At 35.2% G+C, this 18,314-nt stretch overlaps 2 protein-coding genes across 3 annotated transcripts; one reads left to right on the top strand and one right to left on the bottom strand.

Annotated features, from left to right (window-relative positions):
• Window positions 1-3,973: 3,973 nt before the first annotated feature.
• On the top strand, window positions 3,974-17,467 carry LOC127865077 (uncharacterized). Of its 2 annotated transcripts, none has more exons than XM_052404967.1 (4): window positions 3,974-4,133; window positions 11,703-12,343; window positions 12,763-13,841; window positions 14,209-17,467. In XM_052404967.1, exons 2-4 carry the CDS (start codon window positions 11,725-11,727, stop codon window positions 16,255-16,257), a joined length of 3,747 nt encoding a protein of 1,248 aa, XP_052260927.1. In that variant the 5' UTR covers window positions 3,974-4,133; window positions 11,703-11,724; the 3' UTR covers window positions 16,258-17,467. The 2 variants fall into 2 exon arrangements, with proteins under 2 accessions (XP_052260927.1, XP_052260926.1); XM_052404966.1 differs by lacking the exon at window positions 3,974-4,133 and adding an exon at window positions 4,144-4,429.
• On the bottom strand, window positions 5,962-10,618 carry LOC127865113 (uncharacterized). The gene is made up of 3 exons (XM_052405020.1): window positions 10,315-10,618; window positions 9,429-9,524; window positions 5,962-6,877 (listed from the first exon to the last, which is right to left on the bottom strand). Exons 1-3 carry the CDS (start codon window positions 10,487-10,489, stop codon window positions 6,678-6,680), a joined length of 471 nt encoding a protein of 156 aa, XP_052260980.1. The 5' UTR covers window positions 10,490-10,618; the 3' UTR covers window positions 5,962-6,677.
• Window positions 17,468-18,314: the final 847 nt, after the last annotated feature.

Below are 18,314 nucleotides of genomic sequence, written 5' to 3'. Positions count from 1 at the left end.
ATATCGTCCCGCTTTTGGTTGCAATTGTAATTATAAGCTTCTAGTTTGTGAAGCCATCATAATTCGGTTACATTCGTTCGCCATTACTGTTCAAGAGTACAATTAATGTTCTTAATTGACACAAATTCAGTATATCGTCACATTGCTGCTCTAAATAACTTAGATATAAGTTACCAATTTGTCTGTAAGTGTTATCTCTCCTTTCGTACAATAAAACACTTCATTTAAAGCTTGTCTCGCGTCGAAGATGTAACGCTCCAACGTCGCATACATGTACATTTCGCGTTGACGTTAATTAAGTCGTTGTAGTTCACAGGTTGTCAGACAATTGATGTCTTGTTTGTGGTGTAATTTTATTTAGCCCCAGGGTTATACAAAACCATGTATATATTTTAGTTATTCGTGGTGTTTGTTCACTTGGGTTATGCTTTTATTTTGTGAATAATTATGTTCTGTGTGATCATTTTCGAATAAAAAGAACACAACAGCACACATTAATGTTATCTTCCCCTAATATGTACGTTAACTATTCGTATGTCCGAGAGGAAACGAGATCAAATAACATAAAACGTGGCATAGCTCATATTGACAACGTATCGTCATTTTGCGGTTGGAAAAAGATTCAATATTATAGTGGCATACGCGATTTCGCAAAACGTTTGACAAACGGACGGCTAAAATTAAAAATTAAAAACTCACGTTATGATATAGACTGTATTGAAAACCTGGAAAAGAAAACACACATATAACGGATGTCGTAATAACGTTACGTAGAATCCGTACTCGCGGAGTTTGTTTACGTGTGAAAAGGAAAGGTGCGACATAGCGCGTCAATTTAATCGAGGTAAGTGAATAAATATTGCATATTGGTTATAATTGACAAGAATGACCATATACGAGCTACATCGACTATTTAGGTGTAGGGATTAGTTGTTTTCTCCTAAGAAAAGTCACCTCAGAATTTAATACTCAGTATTATATAGGAGAGTGCATTTTTGAAAAACTGTGAATCGAAAGCAAATAACAAATGTTTATATAATTATAAATTATTTATTTTAAATTCTTTATTTTTCGAGGCACTTAATACTTCGATTATCTCTCTTCTATACAAATAAGATTTGTTTTTATTTTCCATTATTTTAATAATTCCATTTGGCATTATAAACATTTAAGGATTTACCATTTCCACTTATACAAAACTGTTTGTTAACACTGGTTGGTGTCAGTAGATACAAGAGCAAATTACATAAAGAAAACAATTGATTTATTATGTGCCTTTTAATTTCGATTTTAATGCTTTCCACATTTTTGAGTCATCGCACTGTAAATAAAATAAAATTTAACATGCTTTTCGCGAACAGAAAGAAAATCAATTGTGTCCATTGCATGTGAATATTTTACGTATCTTATCCCCCGTTCACACATAGACGTCGCTTCTACTACGATAAAAGTGTGGCCGAAAACGTGGCCGATCGTGACAAATCGCAGGAGAAACGTAGTGGAGTCTTTATAAGCGCAGTATGGTCGCGGTAGAGTCTTCATGATCGGAGAGCTCTACTCTCTCGCCACGCTTATTTTGAACATGCTCAAAACAAGCGTAGCGGGATCGTGGCCAACAAGAATCGTTGTAAAGTCGTAAAAAGAGCTCAGTAGAAGCGTCGTAATCATACAGGCAGCGCGGAAGCATCGTAGAGAGATCTTCGTGATCGTAGTAAAAGCGCAGTAAAAGCTCTGCGTGGCGTCATAGTATGATCTTGAATGTCGCGGCAGTAAACGCAGTAAGAGTTTGACGTGGGGCATCGTAGAACGGTCGAAATGAGGACCATAATTTGCCAAATTGCTCGATTTAGACTCCGATCGGCCTCGATCCTTTTTTCAGATCGTGGCTTGATCGGGATAATCGTCGTAAAGTCGCAGCTATGTGTGAACGGGGGGTTACACATCAGAATTTTGCACAAGTTTATGTATTTTGTTTTGTAAATGAAGTTGCAACCATAATAATAAGCATAAACGCATTCCGATTACGGTAGCTGTAACAAGGTCAACATAGATACTTCGTGTGTAACTAACAATAAGTTGTCATTTTTTTACCGAGCAAAACTGGCTCGTTCATTAAAATTCACCGTGTAATATAAAAATTAAGCAAAATTGACATTGAGCAAATATTTTGTCATATTAAAATTCAACAAAACTTTTCTATCGTTCACTATTAAAACATTTTGCAAATGGATAAAACCAGTGGGACTTGACCGCGGAAGAGACGGTGTTGTACAATCCTTTCAACGTCAATTACATGTGCATACGTGATGTTTAAGGAAGAAGGAAACGGGCGTTCGGTCCTATGTAAAATTGTAAATAGATCAACTGAGTTATTTTAGCGCAGACGCATTACGCAGGTTTTGGGTTTTATTGAACTTCATAAATAGCCAATAAACTGTTATAGAAATCGCAAGCTTAAAGACATTTCTGAATAAGTCTCTGAGTTGTGCCACGTACCTTTTCGAGATTTAATAATTCTGTTGTAAATAAGGCCCTAAAATATTGCTTTCGTGTATTGACTGCTTTATTTTGTAATGTCAGCATTGAAATGAACTTTTTTAATCGAATTATTTTATTTTGTTGTATAGGAATTTATTAAACATTTTTCATTCACATCATCATTAGGGCAGTTACAGTGTTTGAAAGGCAGATCGCTTCCGATTAACAATGCATATTTTCTCACATTCCTCAAGCGCGTTTATTTATTGGGATAAACAATTGTCATACTTAATGCATGTAACGAAGAGCGGCGGTCCTGTGTATTTCTGAGATTGTGAGGTCCTTGCCTGCCTAAGGCTGTGTTATGTATAACTTACCAGACTCATGAGGAACGGGGCGAATTTCAAATTACAGCTGCAATTCTAGCTAATTGTAATTGTTGTTTGTTTTTTTAATGAAAGATATGTTAGGCTTTGTGAGGTATTGTGCTCATGTGCTGTTTCAATGTCTGATGGTCAAACCATATCTGTGTGTGCAGTCCTAAAACTGTCAACACACGTTATAGGCTTTGAAAATTACTTTGCTTATAGATTCAATATCTGGCGCTTCTTGAAATAGGTGCAGAAGTTTGATCCATTTGCAACTCAACTCATTATTGGGAATACATATGACTGATTTTTGTTGTTTTCCTCCTTCAAATGATTAAGCTACAATATATTATGTAAGCATACTCTTTTTGACAAAAAAATCGTATCACTAGTTGTAATATCCGCACATTCAACATGTCAAAGGTCAAGTACTTAAAACAACACATTTGTGGACGGTTTTCCTTCAATGACTTTATTTATTCCGACGTCTACGAATTTGAAACAAAAATCCGAATGAATCACACACACCGTTGAGCCGAAAGGGCGTATTCATTGAAAAGAAATATAAATATAAATTTACTTACCGGGTGAAAATGCACGCTACTCCTTGGCGCAAATCGCGAAAACGACGCCATTTTTTATTTCAGTTCCAACTAACCTTACTTAAACCCAGTCAGCTCCCGTATACGCATGCCCCCTGTATATGCTTAGCTTTCACTTAACTTTTAAGAAAAGAACAACAACAATATAAACTCTACATTTTTTACTTCTATGGACATGACAATAGTGATAACTTTTCGCACTAAATTAATTGATATGGAATATTAATATTGTGTCAGTGTTATATAATAGAACTTGTAGTTGCATCAAGTAATATACTACTCGTTGATAAAATAACGGTGTAAGGTTCCATAGGCAAACGTGAAGTACAATTTGTAAAAGATGTCGAAACAAGAAAAAATTAGTTTTATTTAATTGAATGATTCAACCTGTATGCTGCCTTACATTTGTTTAGAAATCTTGATTTATTATTTGTTTTGCATGAAAACAGTGCTCATAGTTTCTAACAATCAACATTGTCAATCGTACCACATGCAGATCCTTACCGTTATCAGCATAACACAATTGCGTTAACGGTGTCGTGTTGATAAGACCATGCGGTTTGTAACATGGGAATTTTTTTTTCTCGTAGTGACGTGGGAATTCTTGTTTCTCGTAACGAAGACAGATATATCATAATTTGATGTGAAAACCCGTGTTAATAAAATAACAGATAAGACTTGCAAGGTATTTTTAATTTGTGTCAATTTCAAAGAGTTGTTAACAATAACACGTACGCTATAATTTGTGTTTAAGTTGACTTTTTAACATGTGTATCATATAATATCATAAGTCACAATACCATTTTAATCAGATGTTATGTAAGTAAAAGTTCAAGCCAGTTTTTAGACGATTCGACAACCACATGCTTAAAAACGTTATTAAGAAAAAAGACCGAATAAATTGCATATTAACTGTGAGGTAATAAAGGATTTTCAATAAATGATGGCATGTTCAAGGCAGGTCACCAGTTTTCGGAAAAGGTCTGTATGTTAACGTAAGAACGTTATAAAATTACTATATCGAAGAATGCTCAAATATTGTCATATTTCAGTCTTAACCTTTGTACAAAAATTGACTAAATATGTATAATCCATCATATACAGTAACAACTTTAACCCTTTCAGTGCGGGAACCGAATTTTGAAGGCCTTTGAAAACAGTTTGGATCAAAACTGTTTGCTATTCTGATAATATTCTTTGAAAAAAAAATCGAAGAAAATGCTAATTTTAGAAATTCAGCAGACGACAATTTAGCAGACGACAAATTTCACAGCATGCAAAGGGTTAAAGGAACGTAATGACGATTATTGTTTTCTCAGATTTAAAACTAATGTATGCTATATATTTATATATAAAAAAATTAACGAAAATACATAATATTTAATAAATTGCAGTTCATTGGGCATTTTCCTAAAAAGCATTCATTCAGATCATGAATCTTTCACGTGTCTTGTCGCATTTAACGCCACTAATGGTTAATCGTCGACTTTCATGAGTTAAAATAATTTATGGATGTATTGTTTTTACGTGGTTGATGGAAGTATTCATAATACTTAATGCCAACGATTTGATATACTGGAATACAATGCAGGTTTGTGTACGGTAAACAAATTTAAAATGTCAGTATCTCTTCTATTAACGCTGAATTAAGATATATCATTATAAATTGTATTTTTCTATTAGTTTAATGCATTATTTTGATTTTATTATTGATTTTTTTTTAGAAAAAAGTTTTCAGAGTTTTTGTAAGAAAAAAATGAACAAACCACAGCACATTTATAAAGTTAAAAAATTTTAATATCAATTTGTAATGCTCAGTTTTAATGCTGTTTACTTTTTTGCCAATTGTTCATATTCCAGATTTCAAGTCATCCGTGTTTGATTGTGCTTTTGTTGGTTAAAGATAAATCACATTTTAGATATATCGTTAACCTTAGTAAATACAATAATTCAAGAAAAGTAAAATTCTTCAGAATATTTCCGACCCTAAACTCGTAACTTTGTAAACATAAAAAAAAAATATACTGCTCTTGTGTTTTAGAATAAGTGAACATAGTACATTTATGTCATTTTATGTGTATTTACAACATTCCTTTTTGCAGAAGTGGTTAGTGTATGTCCGTTCCAACAGGAAAATATTTTCTCGTACCACACAAAGCTATTATATGTTTAAAAAAGTTGTAAATCTCTCAAACAATATGCGCTTTCAATTTTAATTCCGGATTTGTTGACGTTATATATCCATTATTAATTCTGCACAAATTCAAAGCACTATTAATTCGACTCATTTAATTGTATATTAAGTGTTCACGACCCTTTGTAAATGAAGTCTGATTGAGAGGTTATATTGATAATGCTTACTTTCGGCAAGTCAATCTATTTACATACTAACGACAGTTTGCACAGGCGATTTGCGACATGATCATGGACCCAATACATGTACTTACAAAGAAAATCGTCATGTTATTCAGTTAGTCAATCGTTATTTTTATTATAACACAACTGTAAAAGCGAATTGTTAAAATATTTTATTAGAAACATGTACCGGTATACTGTAAATTTACAAGCCCAAAGTCGTTAAGTGTCGTCCCAGATTAACATGTGCAGGAAACTTGATTTTCGGTAAGAAGGGACTACCTTGAAACTAAAAATAACATAAAAGCGGAAAGTGTCGTCCCTGATTAGCCTGTGCGGACTACACAGGCTAATCTGGGACGTCACTTTACGCACATGCATTAAGCCCAGTTTTCTCAGAACGCGGCTCATATAATCGCTTTCTCCTTTATAATACATGCATTTGTTATAGAAGCCATAAGACATACACACATTAATGACACGTTTTATCATAGTTTTAAACCGAGAAATATTTAGTAGCGTAACATTTTAATTCTTACAGGATATTTATAAACGTCTAGGTATAAGTGTATAAATCAAAATGAATGTCTAATGAAATGTTTTATTACAGAAGCTTACGCCTAAATTTCTTGTTGATCTTTTATTCTAGGACGCGACCGATACTAAAAAATACATCGATGAAAATATCAATTAATATATCTATAAACTTATAACATGTTCATCGCTCTTTTTATGGTACAAACACAATTTCAAAATGTAATACGTTGGGGTCAACATGCATCGCCCTTTAATATTTTTCACTTACAACAGCCCGTCTTGTACATTTACCAAGACAAATATTTCAGAAAAGCACGTTTGTGTCTTCTTCGTAGTGTCAAAAGCGCATGTCTGTCGGCGGTAAACTCTCGGAGGAAAGACGTTGTTTTCTTATCGCTTTAAGTCGCCGACGGTTAAATAAGACAACCACAACAATAGGAAGGACGATGACCGGGAACAACGATAGTACGATGCCAATGGCCAATAGGTTTTTGTCTAGGACGTTGTTGTTGGAGGCATACACACATAACAGGACACCTGAAAATCAAAGTCAGTGATTTAAATTGCCTTATTGTCGAAACTTTAGACTGGTTACAAGTAATTTCGTAACAATTAAACGCATAACATTATTTAACACAACGTTGTACAACACCATGTTTATACTCGCACAGTTTGTCGCCATGTACCGTGTAAACAATAAACTTCATTTAAAAACACATCATGGGAAATGGGCCAAGAAAATTTCATATGAACATTTACATGGATGTGTAAACATGTTTTGGCTTTTGTAAGTACGCCATTAGATATTTTTAATTGATACGTGTAACATAACAAACAATGACAAATTAGAAACTCAGTCAGGAGAGCAATTATTGTTGTGACCCAATACAATTACAGCTCAACATTAATTATAAATATATTATGATCAAAACAGGGAGCAGCGCATTGGAAAAGTCAATGCAAAATTGGGGTGTTTAAATCGGTTCGTGACCAAGCCATACCTCACATTACCCCAATATTAATTAGAAACCAAACACGCGTCAAAACAATCACAATACAATTAAACGATGCTGACAGACAAAGAAAACACTGGTATGACCATCGGAATAAGAAAAGCTCCAGTATTACACGAGAATAGAATTTAAGAAAGAAAGAGATAACCCCCGCCTGTTTTTGAAGTACTGATATCTGGATTTAAACGTTGATTGTTGAACCGGGCTTTTTCATTACCACCATAACGATTTTATCATGTATGTAAGCAATCAACGTATTTTCAAAAAATAACGAAAATTTTACAGAAATGCTCCAAAGTATTCTCTCTTTTTTTCGGGTTTGTGACGTTTAATAACTATCAATTTCTAATGATGATCATTCGTAAACGCCATTGTATTTTCCACAGGTGGTTAGCGTGTGGCTATGCTATTAATTAGTGAAAACATCATTTTGAATGATAAATAATCATATTATAACGAAAAATTAACTTTTCTGAAAAAAAATATTTCACTATCAAATATATATATAACAAGGTATGCAACTCAAAATCAGCCCAAAACGGGGTGCATCGCTTTGAACAGCCATATCTTCATCAATTTTGCAGCGATTTTCACGATCTCGGTCTTATTCAACGCAGAAATGAATTTCCTTTCTGGAAATGTATATGTCTTGCAATATTTTTACAAATGCTGGGTCAACTTTTAAGAAATAACACGATACACAACACGCATGACCCAGTTGACAGTGATCATGTATTCTTTATGAATGAAATCTCCAGTTGTAAAGACACACCTCCGCATTGGACCAATGAAATCACTCGTATGTTTAAAATGTCAGTTAGTTGAAATGTATGTAAACAAAGGTTTCAAACGGCGCTGGACAGTTAGTCTTGATGCAGAATGTAACGACAAGAACGGTAATAATGTTTTTTCATACGTTTTATTGAATTATGGTATCGAACTACATGAACTTTATAGGGAAGTTGCCCTTTACTCCGTGAAGATTTCAGTCTTAAAGACAGCATGATCACTGTCAACTGGGTCATGCGTGTTGTGTATCGTGTTATTTCTTAAAAGTTGACCCAGCATTTGTAAAAATATTGCAAGACATATACATTTCCAGAAAGGAAATTCATTTCTGCGTTGAATAAGACCGAAATCGTGAAAATCGCTGCAAAATTGATGAAGATATGGCTGTTCAAAGCGATGCACCCCGTTTTGGGCTGATTTTGAGTTGCATACCTTGTTATATATATATTTGATAGTGAAATATTTTTTTTCAGAAAAGTTAATTTTTCGTTATAATATGATTATTTATCATTCAAAATGATGTTTTCACTAATTAATATCATAGCCACACGCTAACCACCTGTTATATATATATTTGATAGTGAAATATTTTTTTTCAGAAAAGTTAATTTTTCGTTATAATATGATTATTTATCATTCAAAATGATGTTTTCACTAATTAATATCATAGCCACACGCTAACCACCTGTGGTATTTTCAGTATAAGTTTATGGCATCAATGTTATTACGCACTCTGATGTACAGCGTATTTTTATTCTTTGAATGTCTAACAAAAAATTGAAAAATGTTCATTTCGAAAATCTGTAACAAGTGATCAAATCTTCCAAAAATGTTCCGATCATGCACTGTATAAAGACAACTTCTGCAGCAAAAATCGAAATTTATACTTTTCAATTACCCATTATAAAACGAATGACATTTTGTTTACATAAAGATACGTAAAATATTAAATAAATTAAAGTAAATATTAAATTTCAATATTTTGTATGTTATGAGTATACATGTTGCACTATAACATTACCACACGGAAAATGCGAACATACGTTTTTGTTGGTGATAAATTTAGCTTTCTCAGAATGGGTTCATTCAGAACATTTGAAATGTCATTTAAAACAAAGTACACAAATGACTGCTCCTAAAATAACTTGTTAAGTTACAAGCTAGCGTCATTGATTGAACCCACCGTTTCTAAGTTACAAGCTAGCGTCATTGATTGAACCCACCGTTGCATAAAGAAAGGTCGTATTGCGAAAAAATCACACTAGATTATAATCACATGTATTTACCTGCGGGGAACGCTATAATGATGAGAACCCCTGAACAGATGGTCGTAACACAGCCGCTAAGGCACCAAAAGTCCAGATTGGCGGCATCTTCATCATCTAAAGTAAAACAACATACACAACACGCGCTGTGAGGGTCTTTCAAGTCAAGATCTAGTTGTATTTTTAAAAAGTAAACAAAGTAAAAAAGAATCCAAAATGGAATGAAATAACGAAAAGAGCTTATAGATTGTTGTTTAAAAAATCAGGTATAACGAACAATATATTGTTAAATAAGATTTTCATGAATACAACATATTACACTTTTAAGAAAATAAACTTAACTATAAATGTCATATCCACACTCTTCTTTTCTACTTACTTACATATTATACGAAATGAGCTTACATTCATAACAGGACACGGTAAATATTGCCATTAATATCAACTTTACGTTTGACAAATATACTACCGATAAACCATTAAAACACTGGTTAAATGTAGAGTAACTGATAATCGTAGGGCGGGGATGTTTTGTTTCCTTGATATTATATTTACAAAAATATACATAAACACCTGTCTGAATTCGGAAAAAACTGTTCTATAATCAAATATGTGTTAACATTACATCGAATGCTATAAAAACTTAGGCTTGGATGATTTTACACCTCCAATAGATTTTAAGACCAACAACAAACCTTATATCAATAACATTCCAGTGTAACTTACAGGTATGAACTTTATCATCGATCGCGTGTGTGCTTAAAGGGCTTCAAGCTTTCTGTTTTTTCGATGTACGGCCATTCATTGTTTTCGTGTCTGGTTTTGTACTTGCATCACATTATCATAGTTTTCTTACCTGATTGAAATAAACGTTTTAAATATCATCGTCGCTATGTTTTTATCTTACCTTTTGATTCAGTTGTCATCTGTGATGGCTGTGAGGCAATGGGGCGTATGACTCCATCAACAAGAGTCGATACCCCAGCAACAGTATCTGTCTTAGCGTCTCTCGTTGACTTACCACTAGATATACCATTTTTTGCTTTGCTTATCTTAAATCCATATTTAAAACAACCCCACATCCCAGATATAATATATCAGACGCGTAACGCTTGAAACGATTGCTCTACATTATCTTACGAGAAAGTAGGATCAATAGTGCGTACTGAAAGCTGTTATTAAATCGATATAGCAGTGTATAGTCGATGATAATGCAATACACGTGGGTATTTCGCAACGCTGCGGGATATTTTACAATTTAAGACATTATCTATCTGCATTTGATTCACATGTGAAGATAGCAAAACAAAAAGTAGAAACGGTAAAGATAGCAAGTAGTTTCTCACCCTCCCCCCCCCCCCCCCACCACACACCATTAGTTTTAAGTAGGTTATTGACAATTGAATTAATTATACGTGCGAGTATTCTAATATTAAATAAATTCAAATTGTGTAAAATGTAGTAAATATGTATTTATCATGCACTTATAAGACAAGCGATCACGGACGCTCTATCACATGTTGCAACCTAAACCTTTAAACCACTATGTAGTAAATAATGAAAGAAGTTGTTTTCAACTTATTTCCATTTCGTTAGCATAAATTAACATATCATGTTGTCAGTTGGAAGTTAAATACGATATAATAAGTTGATAAATATTAAACGGGCGTTCATAACTCAAATAAGCATATTTATTCCAATCAAATATGATGCATGAAGACATTTGTGCTTATGGTGTGTTTCTTAAACACCGTAAAAAAGGCACAGTTACTGAAAAAGTTATGTAATTCTTATCACAATCCAAGCTATCTGCTCTAATTTGTTGGTATATTAAATGGTAAAATTAACTAATAATCACATTCAACTAAAGTAGGTATGTAAAATTAATATAGTCATTAGATGTATATCATAAAACCGTTCTGACAAATAGAATCGAATTGAAAATATATGGAAAAACAAGAACAGTGGATTATTGTTGCATTTCATTGGTTTTCATGTACTTCAAACAATACTGAAACTGCGAACCACATTGTGTGAAAAACACTCATGCTCTCGAGTGCAATAAAAAGGTAAAAATTTGACGTTTGTTATTTCATCACCGGACCGTAGATGAAATAATAAACGCCAAATTTTACGCTTTTAATTGCACTCTTGGGCATGCGTGTATCTATAACTATGCGGTTGGCATGTTCTTTGCATGAATGATTTTGCGAAAACTGACACACTTACGATGACAAATGTTATCAAGCGTTTTTTGTATACATGTTAAAAAAGAAGGTTTTGTTCTAATTTAAGGTAACAACGCGTCAACTCAACCATGTCGGCGGAATATGACGAGACTGCGCCTAGACGGAGAAGAAAGAGAACGATCGTGGCTTACAGTCACCCTGACATCAAGTCTGTAGAAACGGAGATGTCACATGTCAAGGAGCGTTCAGCCAATGAGGCAGGTAGTAAAATACCAGACCGTAATCATATGGAAGACAGGGCACTCGGCAAGCGAACTAGCATCGAGAAGAGCCGTGATCATTCAGATGTGAATGGCGAAGATTCCGAGAAGGAACACGGAATAAATGGAACTCTTTCGGGATTGGACAATGTAATGGTTAACCCGCCTGGTAGTGATGGCGATACCTATTTTAATGAAGGCGTGGTTTCCTGCGAAAAAGATGCACGACAAGCGATAATGGAGACGGAACAAGTTGAAGTAAACCAAAACAGAGGTGAAACAGGGGCTATGACATCGATAGTAAATGACATTGTGTACGATGAAACGAAGCCAAAAAGGTTGGCACATCCTAATCATTTAAAGGTACACATTGATCCAAACAACGAAGAGGTGCTACGAGAAAGCATCAACTACCTGATATCCCCGACTAGCCCGAATCGGCAAAGGAAACGTTCCTATTTGTCTGCTGGGGAAACGACGGAAAAGGGTACGGTATTAGCATGTACATGTATATTCAAATATTTTTAATGTATTGCTTAGTTTGAAACATATCGACATAAGAGTGCTTTAAGATGAAGTTCAAGATGAATTAAACACGAATGAAAGTTGTGTTGCTGTGTTTTGTTTCACAAAGTTTTGCGAAATGGACATTTTTAGTTTTATCTCAAGCATGTACACGTTATGAACGTATTTTCGTTTGCGCTTTATTAATACCAACTAACACATAAAATACACGCTTATCCAAAGACTAGGTCTTTGGCTTATCCCAATCTTTACGTGTCATTAAGTTGTTAAATAAGGCGATGTATCACATCATTATTACAGAGTAGTATGTTAAAGAACAGACAAACATTTAAGAAGGCGCGAATGTGACTTGTGTTATGTAGTGCAGTTTATATATTTTAGATAACCATGCACTTAAAAGCGTGAGACCACAAAACAAGGTAAAGAAGGATGTGAAGCATGCAGGTGATCAACAGAGTCCAGAGGTCAAGAGCAGTAATGTGTTGCCGTGCTCGGTCCAATTACTGAAAAATGACGCAGCTGAAATTGTACATGCGAACGCGCCTTCCAGGAAGATTTCTTTGGATGCAAAACTAGAAGAAGGATATTCAATCCAGGAAGTCTTAAATAAGGGCTCACCACTGCGTAGAAAAATTTCATCAGATGCGCGACTTCAACATCCAATAACCGAACAGATAACATCACCGGTAGAAAGCACCAAAACAAGGAGGGTATCTTTTGGTACAAGTACTCTTGTTAACGGAATCCAACTTGTGCCATTGAATGATCAACCAAAGACTGTGCATGAGGAGCCCGAGCACATGTTAGAACATACAGCTGATGAGACAACGTGGAATGACACGAGTTTGGGAGCGAGACCAAAGCAAATAACGCGCATAAGTGAAACTGAGCAAGAACACACCGAACAAGATGATTATTCACAGGACAATGTAGACAATGAAGGTACAATGGTACGAAGGGAAAGCGAAATAAGTTTCAGTGAAGGTGAGGAAGATTATTTTGTAAACCGTGCAAACGTGGCAGACGATGAAGATTCACTGAGAGGGGCACACTCGTCGGCAGCCAGTACACCACCACCTTCCTACCATGAGTATACCAACGATAGGCTGAAGAGATTACCGCGCCCAGAAAATAAAAATCACATCAACAATGATACTGTTGATATAGTTTCACATCAAATGACAAAAGATCCATACAAACTTTCGACATGCTCTCTACCTGCAACTTTTGAGCGAAGAGAATCTTCTGATTCCCTTGTTCCAAAATCCATTTTAAAAACACGATCAACTGATTGTGTATCTTTGGTGTCAGAGGACTCGTTTGCTCCCAAACCACTGAAGATTCGGAAGGACTCAATAGCCCTTTTTCTGGACCACAACGGAGCTGTTGCAATGCAGGAAATGAGGGACCAGTATAATCACCGGCGTCTGAAGTTTTTCACTAAAAGCAACATCAAGCAAGTAAGCCTACATGTACATTAATTGTGGTTAAAAAAAAGAATTGAGAATGATCTATAACGACGAACTTTTTATGCATATGTTTTGCTTACGTATGCGTATATATGTACCTTAAAAATGTATATACCCCGTTTCAACTGAGAAACTAGACGTCTTACTATTGGCTGTTGGTGTTGAATGAAGATGCTTTGCAAACAGTATTATAACGAAATCTAAACATTAACGTCTAGTTCGCCAATAGCTCATCTCACAATCTCTCATAAACAATTCTTAAATAATAACATGAAGTTATCGTTTTTGTTTAACCTGATGATATCTTACAAATTGCTACTCTTGAAATAGATTAGAACAAAAATGTTTCTTTTTTCAGCTTTGGTCCGAACGCAAACAACTTCTTGAGCAGTATAAGCTTCATTTACTTGTTCTGGGGCTGTTTCTGTTAACGTTTACCTTTGTGGTCATCGGTTTACATTTCCATAGTGCGGAGAAGAAGTATTTGGAAACGTCCCAGAAAGTATTCTTCGATGGCACGAAACGAACACTGACCATAAATGACATCGACGGCTTAGACACATTTTCTGGAACGCTCGGGTTAGATATACCGATGTGGAAGAATCCAACCCATTGCTACCCGAATTATGCTGAAATATCAGATAAAACGTGCCTGAGTTGGAAAGAGCATGGACGATTAGATATTGCCCATTTTGTAAGCCAAAATACTCAGTGTTATAATGTAACTTGGAAAATGCTCGAAGGAACCTATCCATTTGACTGTTACAATCTTGGTGATGGGCATTGGTTTGGGCCAATGAACAAAAGCGAAAGTAAGTGGCCAATACAAGATAGCGCATTTACGTTTACTGTCAATAAGGCAAAGCACCACGAAAGCGGTACGTTTTCTTCTGCAGTTGAGTATTACTGGATTTCATCCAAAGGTGAAACTGTCGTTGTAGACTCAAATTACCCTGTTGAAATCAGTTGGAACACCAGACGCAGCGGCTCTTTTTGTGTCATCGGTAAGAACAACGGGGATTTCTTTCTTGAAGGAGACGACATGAATTTTAAGACATTCGCATATACTGTGTGCAACGGCGTAAATATGATGGATACACATCGATATATCCGACAGAGATATTTTCCGAAGATAACGGAGATGCCTGGAGTGCAATCAATAGAGTTCCCACATTGGTCAACGGAATGGGACTCTGACACAATCACTCTTAATGATACAATTATAGAAAACCTGGCCACGTTGTTAGCTCTGCATAAACTAAATTGCAGCTCAATTGAAATTGACGGGAAGTGGGAAGCAAATATTGGTGATATCACATTTAACGAAAAGTTTTTCGATAACCTAACGGACACGTTCTCTATCGTCAAAAAGGCCGGATGTCAACTTTCGTTAAACGTTTTTCCGTTCTTCAGTTATAATTCGCTTCATTTTCAGGAATTAGCTTTGAAAGACTTTTTAATTCGTGACGTTGGCGGAACGGTCCCTGCTTTGTTAAAATGGGAACATGGAGTAGGGGCAATGTTAGACGTATCTAACCCGTTGGCTAGGGAATGGTTCAGCAATAAAATACGGAACCTTTCAGAAACATACGACATAAGGACTTTCAGGCTTGCCTACGGTACGTCATCGTGGGTACCACACAAGCCAGTGTTCCACGTGGATCATTTGACACCAAATCAATTGAAGCACATGTTTTCTGATATGGTCTCAGATCTGGGCAATTCTATAGTAGAGAGTACATCACAGTCGCAGCATATATCTACTCTTCTAGGAATACCTTCATCTGTCGTGGAGCATGGAAACGCTAAGTGTCTTAAAAACATCATACCGGATGTGCTAAATCTAGGTATCATGGGCTACCCGTTTGTGCTGTCGGATGGTTTTGAGGTCGATCCTATTAAAGCAGATAGGGACAAATACCCAAGCATGGATTTGTACATCAGATGGATGCAGCTGTCTGCATTCCTTCCGGCTGTTCGGTACACAATAAAGCCGTGGGAATATGACAAAAGCGTGATTCAACAAGCGCGGTATCTATCTAAATTACATTCTGAGACTATCACAAAGGTCATATATGAAACATCAAATGCCACCCTTAATGGCGATCCAATCATTCAGCCAATGTGGTGGAACAACACAGGCGACGAAACATCGTTCACGATTGATGACCAGTTCATTGTGGCTGGGAAATACCTGGTTGCGCCTATTTTGTGCGAGAGCAGTGAGCCAACAAGTCATGTGGTAAGGGATATTTATATCCCAGCTGGTGTTTGGAGAGACGTGTTTACAGAAAAGGCGGTTATTGGGCCAATGTGGCTCAAAAGCTATAAAGTACCCCAGTTTCAGATACCGTACTTTGAACGCATACCCTTATATTCATCTGATAACAACGGTGATGGCAATTAGTATGTGAGACAACGACATTAAGCAAATTTAACAAGAACGTACGTACATGTACTGAAAAAGGCGTCGTTTCTAACTTTCTAGAGATTGGTTCGTAATAGTTGTGCGTGTATATTTTTATTTTTACTGCTGCGATACGATTCAAGGCAGTAGAGATCTTAAACAACGATTGGAGATTTGATGGATTTTCAGTGATGGTAAAGTACACATGTACGCTAGTTGTAAATTATACAAACGTGGTGTTATAGAAGTGTTTCATTAAATCGAAAACTTACAAATACTTGCAAAAAGGGCTTGTAGAAGCCTTACTGCTTCTGACTATTATGACCTCCGTGGAATTAAAAACTGTGCTTGAATGTAAGTGTTGATGTAAGTGTGTTTTAAATGGGGTTTTTAATGTGGAAATTTTGTTGATTCAGTGAACAGCTATATCGATTCTAGCTCAATTGAACGGATATTCCAATATACTTATTATGATGCTGAGTAGAACTGACGTTTTTACTCTAGTAAAAGCATTATTACATTACAATCATCCAGAGATCGGTAAAAATACCAATATATAATGCTAGTATATCGTTTTGAAAATGGTTTGAATGCAATGTATTGTCGTTGTAAGTGATGAAAGTGTTACAAATCCTTGTTGAATGATCATTTAAAAATAGAACAGGTCGTTTCTTCATGTAATAGCAAATATTCAGTGGTTTGCATCAGTTTTTGTATATTGTATAACCAATTAATTATACAGTAATTTAATTATTTGAAACAATTTCGTGTTGTTGTTTTAAAGTATATATTTGTTGTATGTTAATACAATTCATTCCAAGCTCACCAAATCACATCTTAAAATACTTAGTGTAATATTTTTATAAATGTATATATCTTGCACATCAGAGTAGATATACTGTTTTATTACAACGCGTATAGTGTCGGAATAGTGAGCGAGTAAATTTTAAGTTCAAGCCGAACAACTAACCCGAAAGAACGAAAGAGTGGACTTTCGTACGCTAACAATCGACGTTAAGAAAGCAAACTACACTTGGTGAGGTACAACATACAAAGCCTCCTTGATCATATTCATACAAACAAAGGCTTGGTATTCACGTGCTAACGATGGATGAAGGAAGCCGACTTATAATTAATGGATTGTAATGTAATTAACTGATGCATTTTATAATAAATGTCAATAAATAATTATATAAAACAGAGAAACAACTTCTTTGTTTTTTTTAAATATCTATTCACTCAACGTTTCGGTCAATTTAGACCTTCATCAGGAGTAAACATTTTGTTATAAAAATGGCAAAAAGACGTAACCATGACGTTCACTTGCCAAAGAATTAGAATCCCGTGGAGGCAAAAACAATATTTAACGTAACTATGTCTTCCTATTATATTAAGTATACAATATTCAATTCCTTATAGTTTCGTTGGTCAAAAAATGTAATTACGTTTTTCAAATATTCGAAAAATCGCTGAACAAGTTCCTTTGAAGGTGTTCGGTACAAATAATGACCGTTGTCGCAAGAAATAATGAAACAAACATCAACCATTCGCACGCAAATGATCACTAGTAAAACCGATGCATATTTAATTATACGCAATAGAAAGTTACGTTCAAAGAAATATAATGGGGGTTCGCGTGCTAACAGCAGGTACTAAGATGAAATTTCAGTTACTTTACCGGGATGTTAATTATTTAAAGCACCGCTTTAACCCTTAAAGCGCTGGAGCCGAATTTTAAAGGCCTTTGCAAACAGTTTGGATCCAGATGAGACGCCACAGAACATGGCGTCTCATCAGGATCCAAACTGTTTGCTATTCTGATAGTATTCTTTGAAAAAAATTGAAGAAAATGCTAATTTTAGAAATTCAGCAGACGACATTTTAGCAGAAGACAAATTACCCAGCATGCAAAGGGTTAATAAGAAATGGAGAAGCGAAAGTCTAACGTTCGTGTGGGAACAAACAGCTGTAATAAAACTTAACGAGTTGGATGATACCACAGGTGGTTAGCGTGTGGCTATGATATTAAGCGAAAGTCTAACGTTCGTGTGGGAACA

This window comes from Dreissena polymorpha, chromosome 1 (assembly GCF_020536995.1).
Source record: "Dreissena polymorpha isolate Duluth1 chromosome 1, UMN_Dpol_1.0, whole genome shotgun sequence".
Lineage (NCBI taxonomy): Eukaryota > Metazoa > Mollusca > Bivalvia > Myida > Dreissenidae > Dreissena > Dreissena polymorpha.
The sequence above is the reverse complement of the archived record's forward strand: the minus strand, read 5'-3'. Positions and strand labels throughout refer to the sequence as shown.